The sequence below is a fragment of the Rhodofomes roseus genome, assembly GCF_022264815.1.
Source record: "Rhodofomes roseus strain CIRM-BRFM 1785 chromosome Unknown C8Q71scaffold_4, whole genome shotgun sequence".
In the NCBI taxonomy this organism is placed as follows: Eukaryota; Fungi; Basidiomycota; class Agaricomycetes; order Polyporales; family Fomitopsidaceae; genus Rhodofomes; species Rhodofomes roseus.
The window spans coordinates 847,195-863,505 of record NW_025952960.1 but is presented as its reverse complement, the minus strand read 5'-3'; the positions used below and the strand labels follow the sequence as shown (position 1 = coordinate 863,505).

Here is a 16,311-nt window from a genome sequence, read left to right as displayed (position 1 = left end):
GGTCCAGCGTCAAGCGCCGTCAACGCCGCCTTGCTCGGTGTGTCCATGACTGTCATCGCCCAACAGCGGGCACTCCCAGAGTCATCTTCAGGAGCATTCTCATCGCAGAACATTCGAAGAATACCTGAGGCCTCAGCTACGGATGGCTCTACTTCTGGTTCATTCTCAATAACGACTGCGTGGTCCTGACCTCCGTCAGCGAGTCGAATCGCGTCACCGTGCACTCGTGCTTGGTACTCGGCACGACGGGCGTAACTTAATCTCAGGCAAAGAAGGAGCATCTTTTTTGGTGCATATAAGTTGTCGTTGAGGGAAGGGCGAAGCAGGTGCGTTCCCATGTGTTCCCGCTTCCCAGCTGCTCCAGTCGATGGATGCGGATGGCATTGCACACTTTCTGTATATCTGTTGTGACCTTCAGAGGTTCCACTTTCTATTCGCTCTAGCTCTCTATATCCATTGCTACCACGCCTTTCCATGGTCAGACCGCTACGTGGTCCCGCAGACGGGGGGGTTCTCAGCTGCGTCATAGGGCAATGCAGGACTCATACCTTTTGCCATGTTTTGTCGCCTCGCACCTCTCGGGACTCTGCATCCTCAACAGACAAACAATTTGTCTAGGGCTACAGTCGACCCTTTCCCGGCCACGCTCACAGTCTCCTGCGACGTAGTACTGGCATGCTCATTGCTCCTCAGCGCTTTCTCTGGTTCTGCCGCGAATGTGCTGAAACTCAATTATCGACTCGTTACTCAACTACCGTGACGTGATGCACTCTCATACGTCGACTGAACGTGGCGGAAGTGGCATCAGCTCTGCTGCGAACAGTCATGCAGACTATGCTTGGGCTCATTGTTTTGTCTTGCTACGAGCGGTGACCCGGTAAACCAGGCTTGCGCAGTAAGTACTCTAGCGTGAACCGTGAACGACTAGTTCTGTGTGCTGGCGGTATTGGTTTGGGAACATTTCACGACGTAATGGGCGGAAAGCTGAAACTTGAACTTGGTACTACTGATAGGGATGACCCTACAGTGACTGGAAGCTGCTGCCAGTGCCAGGCTGTAGTGCACTATGTCGTCATGAGGTACAAGAATTGAGATTCGATACTACATACTGATATGATGGCAGTATTTCCTTGCCGATTGCCAGGCTGCGCTAAGAAAAGAGATCATTTGGAATAAGACTCAGAGTCTACTACTAAGAGTAGAGCAGCCTTCAAACTTCTCGCAAGCCGCATGGGTGTCTGTGATACTTATGACCCTTCGGATTCAAATATTCACTACTGAGTACTCCCACTCGTCAGGTTACATGAATAGACATCTGACTACCGAGCTTCCTGCGCATGGCCGATTAGAAGCAGGCACCAGCTGCTAGTCAGTATGCTATAAGACGGCCGCAGGCGGTGAGGCAGACTCGGAGGCCCGTCTACCCAACCCTCTCTCGTATTCATCATGTCCCGTATTGCTATTGTCACAGGCGCAGCTCAGGGCATAGGTGAGGCCATTGCCATTCGCCTTGGCGCCGATGGACTCGATGTTGTGCCAGTCAGCGACCTGCCTTCGAAGCGCGAGCAACTGGACTCGGTGGCCAACTTCGCATCGATGACATGGGTTGATGCGCCCTGGCCGTTGACTGCGACGTTACTGAAGAGAAGAAGGTCGTTGCTATGATCGACAAGACCGTAGAGACATTCGGCGGTCTCGATGTGGTGAGCATGGAATGACAGACGATAAAGTCTACCGACTGACACTGACTCTTGTAGATGGTAGCGAATGCCGGAATATTGATGGTCAAGCCAATGTTCGACAGTACGCTACTATCATCACTTCATACCTGGTCCTCGCAATAGAACCTTTCGACGGCGTAGCTTCGGTGGATGACCTGAACACCATCTTGTCGATCAATGTGCGCGGTGTCATGTTATGTTACAAGTACGCCGCCATGCAAATGGTCAAGCAGGACGCGGTGGACGGATCATTGGTGCGCACAGACCTTCGAAGCGCCCCGTATCCAGCGACACTGAACCAAGGGTTTCATTCGCAGGTGCGTCCTCAGTGGCGGCCCGGGCAAAGAGCAATACGTCGTGATATGTTGTGGGCTACAAACAGCAATTAGCTGACATCATTATGAACAGGTGTCCAGAACTTGAGCGCGTACTGCGCCTCCAAATTTGCCGTGCGTGCCTTGACGCAAGCGTGTGGTGCGTGATTGCGCTTTGGTATGCGCGGGTATCTGCCGATGTCGATCCCATGGAAACCTGCTGAGTGGAGAAAGCACAAGATTACTGTCAACACATACGCACCGGGGAGCATCCTGACTCCAATGAGTGAGATCGAGCAAAATCTTAGCGCCCTCCCGAGTCTCACCAATTGGCCGTAGTCTTCCATCCCGACGACGAGAAGAACGGTGGCCCGGCATCCACCGGCAAGCTGGTGCGTATGCTGCGTCAAGGAAGCTGTTCGACGCTTACCATGGAGGTATAGGCTGTTGGAGTACCTCTGGATACTCCGGACGCACAACCGACCGTCATCGCTGACTTCGTGTCGTACCTGATTCGACCTGAGTCATATCACATAACTGGTACGAAGCAGTCAAGTATAGCATAGCTAATTTACTGACCGGGAAGTTCAGGCCAATCCGTCAACATCAACGGTGGGATGCTCTACGACTGATCGCCGAGGTCGTGACTGTCAACGGTTGGGTACGGCCAAAACATTCTTCTGTTTGCCTCTGGCGCTGACGTATACAATCGCGCGCTTGGGCAAAGCGGCCAAATGATGCCTCTGTAGTCTATGTTTCAGTAGCTGTCATTCGATGAGGAATCTAGAACGTACGTTCAAGATCAACGCTGATGCATGTGTGTAGAGGGAGAGGTAAGGGGACAGTATGTCAATGTCATCATGCAGGAACTCCGCGTGTGGGCGCCCAAAACGCTCAAGGTTGTGCGATTGAACATAAACCTCATTCATGACTTTAATTGCACGAGCATCTTCAAAAAGCTATGAGCACAACATACCTCACGGCCCGAGCATGTAGTGTCCGCTGTTTAGGCACCAATGATGTATTGAGAACACGACAGTAAAGAGTCCTTAGACACGTTGCTCTGCGGTAGGCAAGTGAGAATGCATGCATACCAAGTTCGAAACATCATACAGAGGCAGAATCTGTCCCCTACTAGCACTTGCGCTGGGCTCAATTATTTCCGCAAGTCAGGACGGCTTCTTCACGACGGCTTCTTCACGACGGCTTCTTCACGGCTCTCGCTACCGGTCATCTCTCAACCAGCAGCCAGGACTCGGCAAAGGAACCGTCGCACCAGGCTGTACCAGGCTCGGTGAGATAAGAATGCCAAGGCGAGTCAGCTTCGCCCGTATCACCTGGTGAGCGATTCTAGCGTTCCACCTTTGGTCGAGGCCCACTACGACTTCCCCCGTCCAGTCGATAGGGATTGTGAAGGCGCTCCCACGTGACTATACACCGTACAACTTGCATAAGTATACGTATCCCGTTGGCTGGCAAGAGAGAGCATCAGTGTATCGCTCATTCGTGCCCAAATACGCAGGGCCTGCCGTTGAGGACCGCCGATGACCGAGTTAGCCCAGAATATTCGACGAAGATGCTGATGCGGCAGGCCGCAGCGGAGAATGAACAGCACAAGGATGAACAGCGATAAGAGAGCCAAGACGAGTCATCCTCGCCATATTCGTGTCGGGAAACAGCGCCGTGTCACCGAAAACAAGGCCGTTGCGACGCTCGGAGAACCCATGATGATGGAGGGCAGCGTGGTGCGTGCTTCTGGTACGCCTCTGATTATCGATAAGGCATCGACCACAAGCAGATGCCCAAATCGAGTTTGACGGCTGAGCTCGAAATGGCAAACAAGAGACACCAGGGATTGTTTGGTCGGACCAAACATGGACCCACACGGAGGCGTATAAGGAGCGGAGGCGGACGCGACTTTTCCCCCATCCCTCTTGCCCTCCGACGGCCATGTAGGGTCCCCGGCCCCATCCTCTCCCTCGCCAACAGCAACTCGACCGCCGCACGTAGTCACATCTCACCAACAGTGGGATGGGTCGGCCCAGCTACGATGCGCCACAAGTTGAACTGAGGGCCACGCGCCAAACAGCGGCAGACTAGGTATGTTCCTTCGCCGATCGACATAGCAGAAGCACTCACTGACGTACTGCGCCCTCCTGACTCCATCCTCCTCGTCTATCCATCGACGCCACACGCGTTAACGCGACGACCCGCAGAGCCACAACGCCACAAGGTGCGTGGCCATTCTCGACGTCGACAACAGTAAGTCTGCGTCAAGGCTCGTGGTCTAGGCAGTCGCTGACCGCAATGGTAGATAGTGTGCCTCAAGCCTGTGTGCGGCAAGACCCATCATCAACATGTGTGCATCAAGATTATGCAACTATGACCGACCTATGCGAAGACAAATCCCTCCAACGGGTTCAAAGCCATATGCCAGACGACGAAACACAAGTCCCGCAAGGGCACACCCGTACGTTGCACGATTGGTGATGGGACCGTCCAGCCTGGTGTCGTCCGCGCCATGATAGCGGCGACACAGGCCCAGCTACTCGCGTCGTCGGTAGCTGGAAGCAACTGTACTGCAGACGCGCACCAAGGGTCAGGAGCCTCGCTGTTATGCGGCTCCGTAGGGACACGGTGCGCGGACTCTGTACGGGGACCGTCCCGCCGTTGACTGGTCTGAGACCCGACGCATCGTCGGCCCGGCAGACCACGAGGCTAGCCAGTTGTGGCGTGCGGGTGGGAAGACGTGGCAATGTGAGTGCTCGTAGTCATGCCTGTCGTTGACCTCGACTGACCTTCACTGTAGGCCACGTCCCGACGTCGAGGGTCTATGATCCCGGCGAGCGCATTCAAATCCTCCACTACCAAGTCCCAAACGGGCATCAAACATCCCCAGTACGTCGTACTTGCGTGAATGGGTCCAGCCTCCGGCATGAGGTGGCCTGCACCTCGGTGTGGGCTGCCGGAGGCACCGTACCGACGACGCCGTGCACCAGCGGAGACGGGGCATTGCGACCCACTGTCGACCAGATTGTGCCGGGTCATTATGTCAATATGTACGGGGACGTCCCCGCCGCCGGTGTACGCCCGCTCTGTCGGACTACCGTTGCCGGCTAGCGCATGACCGTACTGGGATAGGGGCGTCGTTCATGAAGGCATGTGAGCGGCGCTCCTGGCTCGGGCCAAAGTAAGTGTCTGTCGTGGAACGGATGCGAGCTGCGACTGACCTTCGCCTCGCAGGTCGCCCGAGCGAAACCTCAAGATATTTGCCGGACCACCCCGGTCAAATCCTCACTCGCCCCAAACGGGCTTTCCAGATCCCTGGTACGTCGTTTGTGCGCGAAAGGGTCCAGCCTCTGGCACGAGGTGGCCTGCCAATGCTGCAGGCCGCCGGAGGCACCGTACTGCCGACGCAGCGCACCGATGACAGCACCGCATATGACATGCCTTGCAGTCGGTTGCCGGTCATTATGGTACGGGGACGTCCAAGCCGTCAGTGCAAGCCCGCATCGTCGGGTAGTACTGCAGCGTGCTAGCGCACATCCGTACTGGGAAGAGGGGCGCCGCTGCAAAATGCTTAAAAATGATATAATGAGCAGCGCCCCTGGCTAGGGTGGATCGTGAGTGTTCGTGGTCACCGGAGTTCATGCCGACACTGACCTTTGTTGCAGGCACACCCGAGCCAAACCTCAAGCTGTAGCTACTATCATCCACCGCTCTACATCTCCCCGCTCTTCCCCATCGACAATCGCTTTCCCTCCGGCTCTCTTGCCCAACACGGGTGACGCTCTGCTCGTGCACAGCGCGAGCGAGCAACAACTTGCCGTCTTAAGCCCAATCGGGTGTCCGGCGGCACGGGGGTTTTTAGTGGGTAAAGCAGGGGGACCAGAGCACCGCTACGGACAAGCCGAGCTAACAACGGCCGCGACGAAGATGACGACGGCGAAGCGGTGCGATGACGGTCCCGAGTCCCACACTGTTCTCCCTTTTGGGAGTTCGTGCGCAACTGCATTTCCCCCCGGGAGGAAACGAGCTTCGTCTCGTTGTAGTCCGGTGACGGGCCCTCCGCTCAAAAAAAAAAAAAAAAAAAGAACGCGCGCAAGCGCAACTGAGAACGTCGGTGAAATGAATCGCGATGTGCGCGAGAGCATGGGTGAGTGATACGATTGAACGCACCGTCATGCTGACGACCTTTGACCTTCCCGGAATGGATGCCAACCCCCGGGGGACCAGCGGTGACGTTCTTTTGCACGTTCAGCGGTGTGCATTCAACTGAAGTTGTTCTTTCATAGCCCGTCGCCCATACGGACTGCGTTACTTGTGCGCGCGCTACGGATGTTCTATGATCGATGGAGGGGACTATGTTGGCGATGTAGAGTCGAGTGCTCAATATTCAACGGGAGCATGCGAGAGATTGGGGGAGCCTGCTGCGTGTACTGCTTTTGCGTTCGGGAGGAGGAGGATGTTGAAAGCACTTGCTTTCTTGGCGTGACACTGCGATCTCGCCGGCGTCAACCTTTACCTCTCAAACAGACATCGACGATGAGGTCTGACTTTACTCACCGACTCGCTGTATCCGACGACTGTTCCTTATGTAGCTTCCCCTTGACGCAGCAAATAAGAGCTGGCGTCACAAACTTTGCACGCTGTGTATCTCGACTCGCGGGTGTTTCCTGCATCATGTAGTGGGCCTTACGCCCCAAGGAGAGAGGTCAGGACCTTGGCCTAGCTACGGAGCAGTTATAAGCGTATCGATTGAATGATGCTCGTATTGAGAGTGCGAGGAAATGAAGTCGGAAGAAAATGTCATACTTAGGAATAATTTGAATATGAGCTGGCGGCCTATCGCCCGCCACAGACGCGGATGTTCAGGGCAGGCCGAAGCGCGTCGCCTCGTCCCTCGCTTCCCTCAGCTGTCGCGATCTCCCTTCGCGCTTCGTCCTGACCTACGCGACCACGACTTGCTCTTCAGGCTACGTCTGACACTACATAAAAAAGACAACTGTCTAGACATGGCTGACTGGCTTGAAGGTCTTGACCTAGAGCCCAACGACCGGCCACGCGCAGGACCGTCCTTCGTCGAACGCGCGCGACACGCGCCGGACGACGACTACCCGATTGCAGACGACTTCGGACGGCCAAACTTGCTTGGCGCAGTAGAAGAGGAAGAGGAGACGCCCTTCCAGCAGCTCACCCGGCATTGGATGAACGAACGGCAGGCGCCTGACATATTGCCTGGACAGGAGATGCTGCTTGGGAGGATACTGGATCATGTTAGGAAGCAGGTGAGAGTCCCGTCTGCGATAACTGTGCGGGACGGTCTGCGGGAGTAGGTGGTAGCTGTGATATGCACAGGCGTGGCCGGCGCGCGTAACCACTACGGATTGCATGCTGGAACACCGCACAGAAACGCGACGGCCGCGACGGCTAGGCTTCACGGTGGCTTTTCCCTGGTTAGCACCTACATGGGATGCATGTCTAATACATTCGCTGGCATGCCCAGCCAGAAGGCTGATGGCTCCACTCCGTCCACGCATATCGAATTCTTCTCTGGGGAGCGGCGAATTGACAACACCTAGTTCTAGTCCGACGATGTTCAGCTTCTACGCGCGGACCCTGACTCCTCGGAAGACGAGCACTTTCGCATCATGCTCGTTCAGACGGAGATAGAGCGCGTCAAGTTTGTCGTGCGTTCGTATATCCGGACGCGTCTTTACAAGGCAAGCACGCTCATCTCATGCTGGCGGGATGAGGCTGACCAGTCGTCCTGACTTGATGTCTAGATCGAAAAGTACGCCCGCTGGATAAGCACCACGGCCGAAGTGCACGAAAAGCTGTCGAAGGCCGAGCTCGACCATGCTAGGAGGTAAGGGGTCCGTAGTAGTCTCTGCAGTATTGGCTGACTGATCGGTGGCGAAGATACGCGCGGTTGACGGAGTACCACTTCAATCAGTCTGTTTTGCAAAGCCTTCCCCCGCAGCAGCGTTCCCTTGAAGACGACATGGCTTTCATGCCGCCGATGAGTGAGCTGACTGGCTCTATGCGTCTTCTCTGCGTGCTCACCACTGTCCATCAGTCCCAGAACCTGACAAGCTCCGGCCTGTATTCGTGCACGCACGGCAAGAATGCCCGCCGGTCCGACTACCTGAGTATGTCAGCTTCCCACTCATCCGTATAGCCCAGCGTTGATGTGGTTCCATCGACAGTGGTACGTCGATCGCAATGGAGAAGGGGCGAATATCCTTGACGCCGTACTACATCGTCGAGCAGTTGCTCTTGCGAGGGGAAGTCGAGTTGGTGTGATTTGTGTGGATGATATCCCAGTACCTTACTCGTTCCGTCGGTCGTCGTGCTGTCCATGCTATCCTCAGTCAGGCTCTCCAGCGCTTTGTACCATCGATGTCACCAAATATTAGCATTACAGAGTCCACGCTAATCCCACACAAGTACAATACAGAAATACAGAGCAGAGTTCCGTCTCGCTTTCGTTGACCCACCAGCACACGCCTAGCCCTCCCAGTCATCATCGTCGTACTCATCCCTACGCACAGGGCCCGCCTCGCCGCCCGTTCCCTCTTCGTCCTCCATGTCCAGATCTTCGCCCTTCTCCTTCTCCTTCTCTACTTTCTCTTTCTTCTTCGCGCGTCGCTTGCCTTGACCGCCTTCGCCCTCCTCTTTTGCCTCGCCCTTCTTTCGCCGCCGCCGCGGGGCTGCGGGTTCCTCGCCCTCCGCAACAGCGGCGCGCTTCCCCTTTCCTCCGCGCCGTTTCCGCCCAGACTCGTTTGTGTCGGCATCTAGGTCAATCGTCCCCCCGGCTGAAGGGTCGGGGACAGCCTCAACGATCTCTTTGAGGAAGTCGAGCACGTCGACCGTCTCGACGGCGTGCTTTCTGGGTCGTCGGCGGGTGTGCGTTCAGCGGCCACAATCAGAGGGTCAGGAGGAAGGAAGGGCTTACAGATGATACGCCTCTACTCTCTTCGCACCCCGCTCCGTCGTGACGTTGCTCGCCTCCTCGATGATCATCGCGAGGAAGAGCTCCAGTGCTTTCGCTGTTTAGAGCGCGGTGATCAGCCAACCGCGGACAATCAACGCGTCCGTACTTGCAATGCGACTCACAGATGACAATGGGCGTGGCCTGTGCGACCTTTCCGACCTCCTCATCCTTCTGCATGATGCGCTTTATCCGGGCCTATGGCAGTGCGTTGTTCATGAAGCGCATAAATGTGGCGGCACAACGTGAGTAGGGACGAAGATGCGATGCGCGGCAGACGTACGACGGGAAACTTGGTGGTTTTGTTCTTATTCTTCATGTTCGGCCCCGTGTTTGGCTGTCGAATGTCAGAGGCGACTCAGCTAGCGGCAAGACTTGGTGGTAGGGATCGAACAGCCATTGGCACTTCAAGCTTGCCAATGCTTCAGCCCATCGCAATTTGGACGATATAACACAGATTTACAAATAGTAGTAACATGTACACTGATGGTGAAACGGTTATCATCCTTGCCTTCCAAGCGTGAGAAACTCTTACGTAAGCAAGGGGTGAGGGTTCGATCCCCTCTCAGTGTATGTCTTTGTCATTTTTTCTCTCTCCAGTCTCCGAAGTATGTACCCCGTCGGTTAGCCAACACAGGACCATCCCGACCCCAGTCTGTGACCACACTAACGCAGATCTTAGAGGTACTGCGCGTGCTGATTTCCGGTGTGATTCCTCTATGTATCCTAGACCTCCAAGACATCCTATGTGACACGACCGGGGATGATCATGTAGTGAGTTTCGAGGGGCGTACAACGCCATCATCACAACCTCAGTCTAGTTCTCGTAAAGAGTGGCATCGCTCGCGTCCAGATCAGCCCTAGTACGCTAGCGCACACTGCGTCGTCTTCCCCGTCCTCTCCTTCCGCTTGCCAATCTCCTTCTGCATGCGCGCGACCGCGCCTTGCACCGAGCTGACCTTCCTGAACGCGCGCGCAAACTTCCCCGGCTCCATGAAGTAGAAGGGCGAGGGGTGGTCCACGAGGCAGTCGTGGTCCGCCCGCGCGTCCGGCGGCGTCGAGAAGTACAGTACAGTACACGCCAAGTACACGCGGTACGACCTAGCTGGGCGCCTCAGCGCCGCCTGTCGCTCACCTTGTCGACGTCTCTTTACCGCTACACGCGTTCAATTGCAGCACGTCTCGCCCGCGCACTCAGACGAAATGGAACACGCAGTCGCTACAGCCTCTGAGGTGGTGCGTCAGCTCGAAGACCTGCGCTTTGCCGCAGCTATCTAACCTCAGTACTCCAGACTATAAATGCGCCCTGTGATGTGGGCGCCCTGGTTGGCGTGTTCTTTGCAGCAAACGAGGACGAAAGTAACATGCAAGGATACCTAGGTGATGCCGCGTGTATTGCCAGGGATTGCAGGGCCCTCGGCGTTGAAGATGCCAGCGCCGTAATGCTCGCCGCTCGTGTTCGTGGCCAGCATGCCTTCAGAGAAGGCCACGACTTCTTGCTGTGTGCGTACGATTTATGCCGCCTTTATGCTGCGCCATGCGTCACAACGCAGCACAGCTTTGCTAATGTTCATGCTCCACAGCGCCATCACTTCGGTCGCCTGCTGAAGGCGTGGCAGCGGCCTATGGGGAACACTCAGGCCGAGATGTGGAAGGCCTGGTTGATGCGGGTGCTGGGCATTCCGATGACAAGACGCCGGGAGACACCAGAGTCAAGAAAGAGCGCATCCAGCAGCCTCTTGCTGCCAAAGCAGCGGGCGTAGTCGCTGAACAGCCCATTGCCAAAGGTCAGGCTTATTGCGCCTCACGCGTATTTGCTTACGCAGTGAGACGCGAGCAGGATTCGCCTATCACATCAAGGAGATGAATCAGCGGCGACTGAACGTCCCAAGTCCGGTTTATTCAATGTGAGCCTTTTGTCCTTGCGCATATGCTTGCTCACACCTGGCTGGCTCAGTGCTACATCCAACACCGATTCCCTGCAAAGTTCTAGCCAGGCAACGCTTCCTACGCCTCCTTCCGAGCATACCGCCCCTAAGCGGAAGCGAAAGCCCGGGAAGCCGGGAGCGGGATCATCGAAGAAGTACAAACGGCAGCGTAATGCACAAGAAAAGGGCAACAAGAAAGAGCAGCGGCAGCTCTCACGCCTGCAGCACCGCCTGGTGTCTGGTGGGACGACAGTCACCATGCTCTCATTCAACTTGAAAACCGGCGTGAACGTCACGAAGAGTGGCTGGCAAGGTCAAACGATTCCGAAGATTTCTCGTGAGGACATCATCGCTCGCTGGCGCGATGGCCGCATCAAGGACGACGTGGCGTGCTTTTTGCCCATTCCGTTCAATGGGGAGGGGTGAGCGTCTTCCTGAATACCAGTCCCTCAATTCTCAGCTCTACCACAGCCCTCCCTCAGTCTTGAAGGTTCTTGACGTCCAAGACCGACTGTTCTTTTACCGCGGCTTTCCTGCTCCTTTCCTCAACCCAGAAGTGTTCGCCTACATCCACGACACCCTAATTTCTGATTCCCTTATGAGCAAGGCCGAACGGGATGACGCAATCAATGGTAGAAGAGGCCCGCATCTAGCTTCCATCGCAGGGCACTGGAGGCAGTCAGCTTCGGTGAGAGTCTACTTTCTTTACTTCCCTTGATTTCGACTCAGGCGCATTCGTCAGCGACCGTCTCTCACAAAATGGCACTTGGACAACAAGGCCAAAGTCGACGCAATTTTGGAATATCAGCCTTTCATTGATCTGAAGTATGCCGTCTTTAGCTGCCTGATCCATCGGCTGACCTTGTCTGTTAGTCGGTTGATTGAGAGCACACTCAAGACTGCCTTTCCCAAGGTTTACGAGAGATTCCTCCTGTCTGCGGAATGGCACAAAATCCACAGCGGCGTGTCTCCTTTATTTGGGGGCTACTGGAACTTTTGCCTCAACGGCATCTTCCCAGACCAAGACCGGGTACACTGCATGCCCCATGCAGATGCTAAGAACCCTGTTGGCATCTGCGTTTTGATGGTCTACGTCCTACCGAACTGTGCGTCTTCTCACTGTTTTCCCCGCCTTCTCCTGTATCCGATAGACGCGCCTAGCCAAATTCAACAGCAAGCATCGCTCCTGGTTGGTGGTCTGGGAGGCTGGCATCGTCGTAGAAATGCCCCCCTGGACACCGGTCATGTACCCGTCTTCTTTGTTTTTGCACTTCAATATTGACGTACACGGTAAGCCTATTGCATCAACTGACTTCAGGGCTTCGCGCTGAGAGTGCTTACCCAGACATTGAGTTTGTTGTCACAGACGGTGACTGGCCAACCAAACACAACTCCCGCCCCATTGACGGCGACGATTGCGGAAGGGGTTCAATGGTTTGGTTCAACATGGCGACCATGATTCAAACGTCGGAAACAGGTCATGCTACGTTAAAGAAGGCTGCCAAGGCTGGCGTGAAAATCACGTCCGACTATGATGCAGAAGTGGAGAGGGCTTTCTTGACTGCATCTTCTCTGCAGACCCTCGCTGGCTCACACTGAGCGTTTAGACTGTACCCAGACGCTTCTTCACGCATGTGGCAGCACGGGTGCTAAACAGCTGAGATAATGTGCATAAATGATGTTTTGGAGGAGAACAGAATGGCGGCATGCTAAAGCCGTTCGGAAACAGACCTATGTAGGTCACCAGGATGCTGCATTTCCGTATTGGACATAACAGATGGCGCCAGGAACGGCTACAGCAATACATTAAGTGCAGACAGCTGTCACGCATGCGAATGTGCCACAATCACAGAAGCCCGGAGCTGGCTCGCGCTCAGCACGTTGTGCGCGTCGAGCCCGAGCGAGTGGCCCACGCCGCTCGCGACGATCGCCCCCTCCACGTTCCACGAGCCCGAGCCGGGCGAGCTGGGCGTCTTGAAGACCCCGAGCCGCTGGACCACCTGCTGGGCGCGTTTCCCGCTGCAGATGTGCGTTGCGAGCCCCATTGCGTGCTGCGCAACCCGCCGCAGCGCCTCGTCGCAGCAGCAGCTCTGCGCACAGGAGCTGAGTGGCTCGGCGAGCGAGAGGGAGCCGTGCAGCTGGTCGTGGAGCTTCGGAATGATGATTGCGGCGGGCGTGCCCGACTCTGCCGCGCAGCGGGGCAAGGCGGCGCTGGCGCGCGAGCTGGGATCTTGAGGTGCGAAGGATGACTGGAGATGGCCCGCTGGGCCGCCCGATGCGTGGAGGGCGCGGTCGAGGCCCGCCGACGACACCGTCGAGGACGAGGGCTGGCGGCGGGGCACGCGCGTGGGCGATTACGACGGGGAGCGCACGGGCGAGGCGGAGCGCGCGAGCATGGAGATGGTCGTGTGCGCGGGCGAGGACAGCGCGGACTCGAAGAGGTCGAAGACGGAGCGGGACGGGGTGTGGTATATGGTGCGCGTCGCCGTCATCGTCCCGACCGTCCCGCCCCGGAAGACCGTCGAGCGGCTCCGCGAGCGCGAGACGGAGCGCAGGCTCCGCCGCGGGCGGCGCGCGGTGATGTCGATGGATTTGCTGGGCGGCGTGCCCGGGGCGGCGATGGGAGTTGTCATGGCGTCTTCGTCTGTGTCTGTCTCTGGGATCGGCGCGACGCTCAGGATTGGGGCTAGGGGAGGCGAAGGAGGGGGTACGAGCTCGTCGATTAGGTGTTCAACGTCCGCCTCAGACACTGGGGGTGTGTCCCGCGCGAGGTCGATCTTGTTCCCGACGACGACGCAGCAGAAGTCTTGCAGGTCTTCGTCCGGCACTGGGGCCTTCTCGCGGAAGTCGGCCCACCATCGTACGAGTGATTGCAGCATCTCGGACTTGTTCGCGTCAAAGAGGAGGATTGCTGCGTCCGCGCCGCGGAAGAATGCCGATGAAAGGCTCGAGAACCGCTCCTGCCCCGCCGTATCCTGTGCAACACCAGTCTCATCCCGCCCGTGCAATCAAAATCAAACCACGCACCCATAACTGCAGTGTCACCGTCTCATCCGGCGAGCTATGATGCGGCACAGACTTCGTTATGAAGTCTGCACCAATGGTCGCACGATATCCGGTCGCGAAGCGTCCTGAAATGTACTGCTCACAGGGCTCCCCGACGCACCGAAGCGTCGGGGGAAGTCGAGCGTGGCGGGCTAGTGTCGTGGCGGGCGAGTGTCGAGCGTCGTGGCGGGCGATGCCTTTGTGGGACCAGCCTGGGACCGGCTGAGATAGCGCATGACCTGTGACGAAGGATGACTGGAGATGGCCCGCTGGGCCGCCCGAGGCGGGGAGGGCACGGTCGAGGCCCACACGCAGCGGGGCCTGGGCAGAGCTTCAAGGCTGCGCGAGAGCTCAGGCGGCCAGAGCTGCGCGCCAGGTCCTTCCCCCAGAGCCTCTCGTTGTACATCTTGCGACGCCCAGTGAGTCGCCCCGCCTTCCCGCGGCGCGCTGCTCGGCGAGGGCGCGGGGCGGTCGGCGTTGCTGAGCGGCTAGAGCCGGGCACGGGTTCGTGGAGTGCGGGCGACGCGAGGGCACGGCGAGGCGGGCAGCGGCGGCGCGGTGGGGCCCCAGCGGGTGGCAGTGGATGAGTTGGCGAGCGGCGGGCGCATGGGGGCGACGCGAGGCGGCGAGGGATGCAGCCGGCGAACACACGCGACGGCTGGACGCGGCGGCGGGAGGCGGCGGCGGGGGCGACGCGGGCGGGTGCTCTGCTGGTCTACACCGCGCTGGCGGGCGGCGGCGGTCAGGCGGCGGTGACGAACACGGTCAACGCGGCGGCACGTGACGAACGCGGTCGACGTGACGAGTGCGATAGGCGCGTCGGATGCGAGCGGCGGGAGAGGGATCGACGCGACGTGGGTGGGCGACGCGGGTGGGTGGCGGCGGGGGCGACGCGGGTGGGGCGATGCGGGCGGGGGGAACGTGGGCGGGGGCGACACGGGCGGGTGCTCTGCTGGTCTGCACGGCGCACGCGCCCCCGCTCCATCCCCGCGGCCAGTGCGGCGGCGAAGGTGTGCAGCGCCGTCGCGCTCTGCAGCATGGCGCGTGGCGAGGGCGTGGCGCTTGAAGGCGGGGGAGTGCGCAGGCGAGGGGCAGGGGCAGGGCCCGGGCTGGCACACTGCGTGTGCCGGTGGGGCGACTGCCCAGGGCGCGGGGATGCAGCGGGGGCGCGGGCGATGGGGGCGGGCTGGAAAGGCTGCGGGCCCTGCGTTCAGGATTTCTCTCCTTTGACGTGGGGCCTTGCGGCAGGGTGCGCAGAGGTGCGCTGGGCCGTTTATGTACACCCCGGCAAACGCACGGGCGGCTTCACGTGAGGGCATTCAACAAAGCAAGCGCGTACGCGCGTGTACTCACGTGACCGTGCCCCGGCGCTGCGTGGCGTGCGGCGGCGGCGTGTGCCGAGAACATCGCTCTGCCGCACGCGCCCCCATTCCGCCCGGTGCGCGCGTTAAACAAACGAGGCAGGTCCGGCCGTGGTGAGCGGGTTGCCTCTGGGGGAAACAGCGGCCGGCGTATGGGGCGCATCCGGCATCTGGGTTCTGCGTATGCCACTGGCAACTCACTCACTGGCGGGCCACTCGTTCCACGTGACCATGGGAATGTGCCAGTTGCAAATCGCGCTTTCAATCGTCCTCTTTTGAGAGCTCCCTCTGCCTCTCAGAACCCAGCCTCCGCTGCGCCTACTGCCATCTGGGTGCAGCCATGCCTGCCCTCTCAAAGCGTAAATCTCTCCCCGGAGGCTCTGAGGACGGGGGCGGTGGTGAGCAAGAAGTGGGGCAACCGGCCAAGAAGGCGAAATGTGGCGGAAAGCCTGATCCGTGAGTAGTTCCCAAACATCGCCGCGCTGTCACCAGGTTACACCGCAATTATATGCGCAGCAAACCGGTCATTCACAAGCCAGCGCTCCTAGCGCTGTTCAAGCACGTCGAACCCATGTTCCAGCTGACCCACAAAATTCTGGGACGCCGCCTTAAAGTCACGCAGAATGAAATCGAAGTGCTCCAGTTGCAAGCCAAGGCGCGTAGTTGCACCTGTGGCGCCCCAAGTGCTGGCACTCTGCCGAGTGAAGGACCGGGGCTGGCGGCTGCTGGGCTGCCACTGCGTCGTAAGGCTTCTTTTGCTGCGCCTGTGGGCTAAACAAAGCCTGGCTTCCTCCGCAGCTGAGGGTGGCGCCATCGACGTTGATGAAAGCCTCATCGGCGTTGACGAAAGCTACGCCGATGCCGATGCGGGGGAAAAATGATGCGAAAGAGAGGTCTCTGCTCCTGTATCACATGTGCTGCTAGTCGCCGCTGCCTTTCTGTGCTGGG

General features: G+C 58.1%; 7 protein-coding genes and 1 non-coding gene across 8 annotated transcripts; 6 read left to right on the top strand and 2 right to left on the bottom strand.

Moving 5' to 3' along the window:
* Positions 1-1,446: 1,446 nt before the first annotated feature.
* C8Q71DRAFT_854672 (NAD-P-binding protein) lies at positions 1,447-2,667 on the top strand (the record flags this gene model as incomplete). The annotated part of the gene is made up of 8 exons (XM_047927085.1): positions 1,447-1,605; positions 1,653-1,703; positions 1,758-1,803; positions 1,863-2,038; positions 2,270-2,321; positions 2,375-2,427; positions 2,479-2,575; positions 2,627-2,667. The coding sequence occupies 8 exons, from the start codon at positions 1,447-1,449 to the stop codon at positions 2,665-2,667; spliced, it is 675 nt and encodes a 224-aa protein (XP_047782274.1).
* Positions 2,668-4,417: 1,750 nt separating this feature from the next.
* Positions 4,418-5,738, top strand: C8Q71DRAFT_721276 (uncharacterized protein; the record flags this gene model as incomplete). Its single annotated transcript, XM_047921431.1, has 7 exons — positions 4,418-4,505; positions 4,745-4,792; positions 4,845-5,117; positions 5,177-5,225; positions 5,279-5,362; positions 5,651-5,658; positions 5,710-5,738. The coding sequence occupies 7 exons, from the start codon at positions 4,418-4,420 to the stop codon at positions 5,736-5,738; spliced, it is 579 nt and encodes a 192-aa protein (XP_047782273.1).
* Positions 5,739-6,917: 1,179 nt separating this feature from the next.
* On the top strand, positions 6,918-8,425 carry C8Q71DRAFT_741327 (GINS complex Sld5 component). The gene is made up of 6 exons (XM_047922814.1): positions 6,918-7,323; positions 7,624-7,758; positions 7,822-7,904; positions 7,958-8,061; positions 8,115-8,187; positions 8,245-8,425. The coding sequence occupies exons 1-6, from the start codon at positions 7,051-7,053 to the stop codon at positions 8,339-8,341; spliced, it is 765 nt and encodes a 254-aa protein (XP_047782272.1). The 5' UTR covers positions 6,918-7,050; the 3' UTR covers positions 8,342-8,425.
* Positions 8,426-9,484, bottom strand: C8Q71DRAFT_741325 (histone-fold-containing protein). Its single transcript, XM_047922813.1, has 4 exons — positions 9,313-9,484; positions 9,155-9,227; positions 8,994-9,087; positions 8,426-8,927 (listed from the first exon to the last, which is right to left on the bottom strand). Exons 1-4 carry the CDS (start codon positions 9,346-9,348, stop codon positions 8,546-8,548), a joined length of 585 nt encoding a protein of 194 aa, XP_047782271.1. The 5' UTR covers positions 9,349-9,484; the 3' UTR covers positions 8,426-8,545.
* A 25-nt stretch (positions 9,485-9,509) lies between these two features.
* On the top strand, positions 9,510-9,602 carry C8Q71DRAFT_t33. The gene has a single exon. It is a non-coding gene; the product is annotated as a tRNA-Gly (tRNA).
* Positions 9,603-10,024: 422 nt separating this feature from the next.
* Positions 10,025-12,866, top strand: C8Q71DRAFT_741322 (uncharacterized protein). Its single transcript, XM_047922812.1, has 10 exons — positions 10,025-10,265; positions 10,322-10,532; positions 10,613-10,816; positions 10,870-10,936; positions 10,987-11,379; positions 11,429-11,645; positions 11,700-11,782; positions 11,831-12,063; positions 12,119-12,247; positions 12,303-12,866. Exons 1-10 carry the CDS (start codon positions 10,233-10,235, stop codon positions 12,554-12,556), a joined length of 1,824 nt encoding a protein of 607 aa, XP_047782270.1. The 5' UTR covers positions 10,025-10,232; the 3' UTR covers positions 12,557-12,866.
* C8Q71DRAFT_854668 (ras family-domain-containing protein) lies at positions 12,781-15,041 on the bottom strand (the record flags this gene model as incomplete). Its single annotated transcript, XM_047927084.1, has 4 exons — positions 12,781-13,284; positions 13,330-13,932; positions 13,985-14,323; positions 14,973-15,041. The coding sequence occupies 4 exons, from the start codon at positions 15,039-15,041 to the stop codon at positions 12,781-12,783; spliced, it is 1,515 nt and encodes a 504-aa protein (XP_047782269.1).
* A 662-nt stretch (positions 15,042-15,703) lies between these two features.
* C8Q71DRAFT_854667 (uncharacterized protein) lies at positions 15,704-16,138 on the top strand (the record flags this gene model as incomplete). The annotated part of the gene is made up of 2 exons (XM_047927083.1): positions 15,704-15,819; positions 15,880-16,138. The coding sequence occupies 2 exons, from the start codon at positions 15,704-15,706 to the stop codon at positions 16,136-16,138; spliced, it is 375 nt and encodes a 124-aa protein (XP_047782268.1).
* Positions 16,139-16,311: the final 173 nt, after the last annotated feature.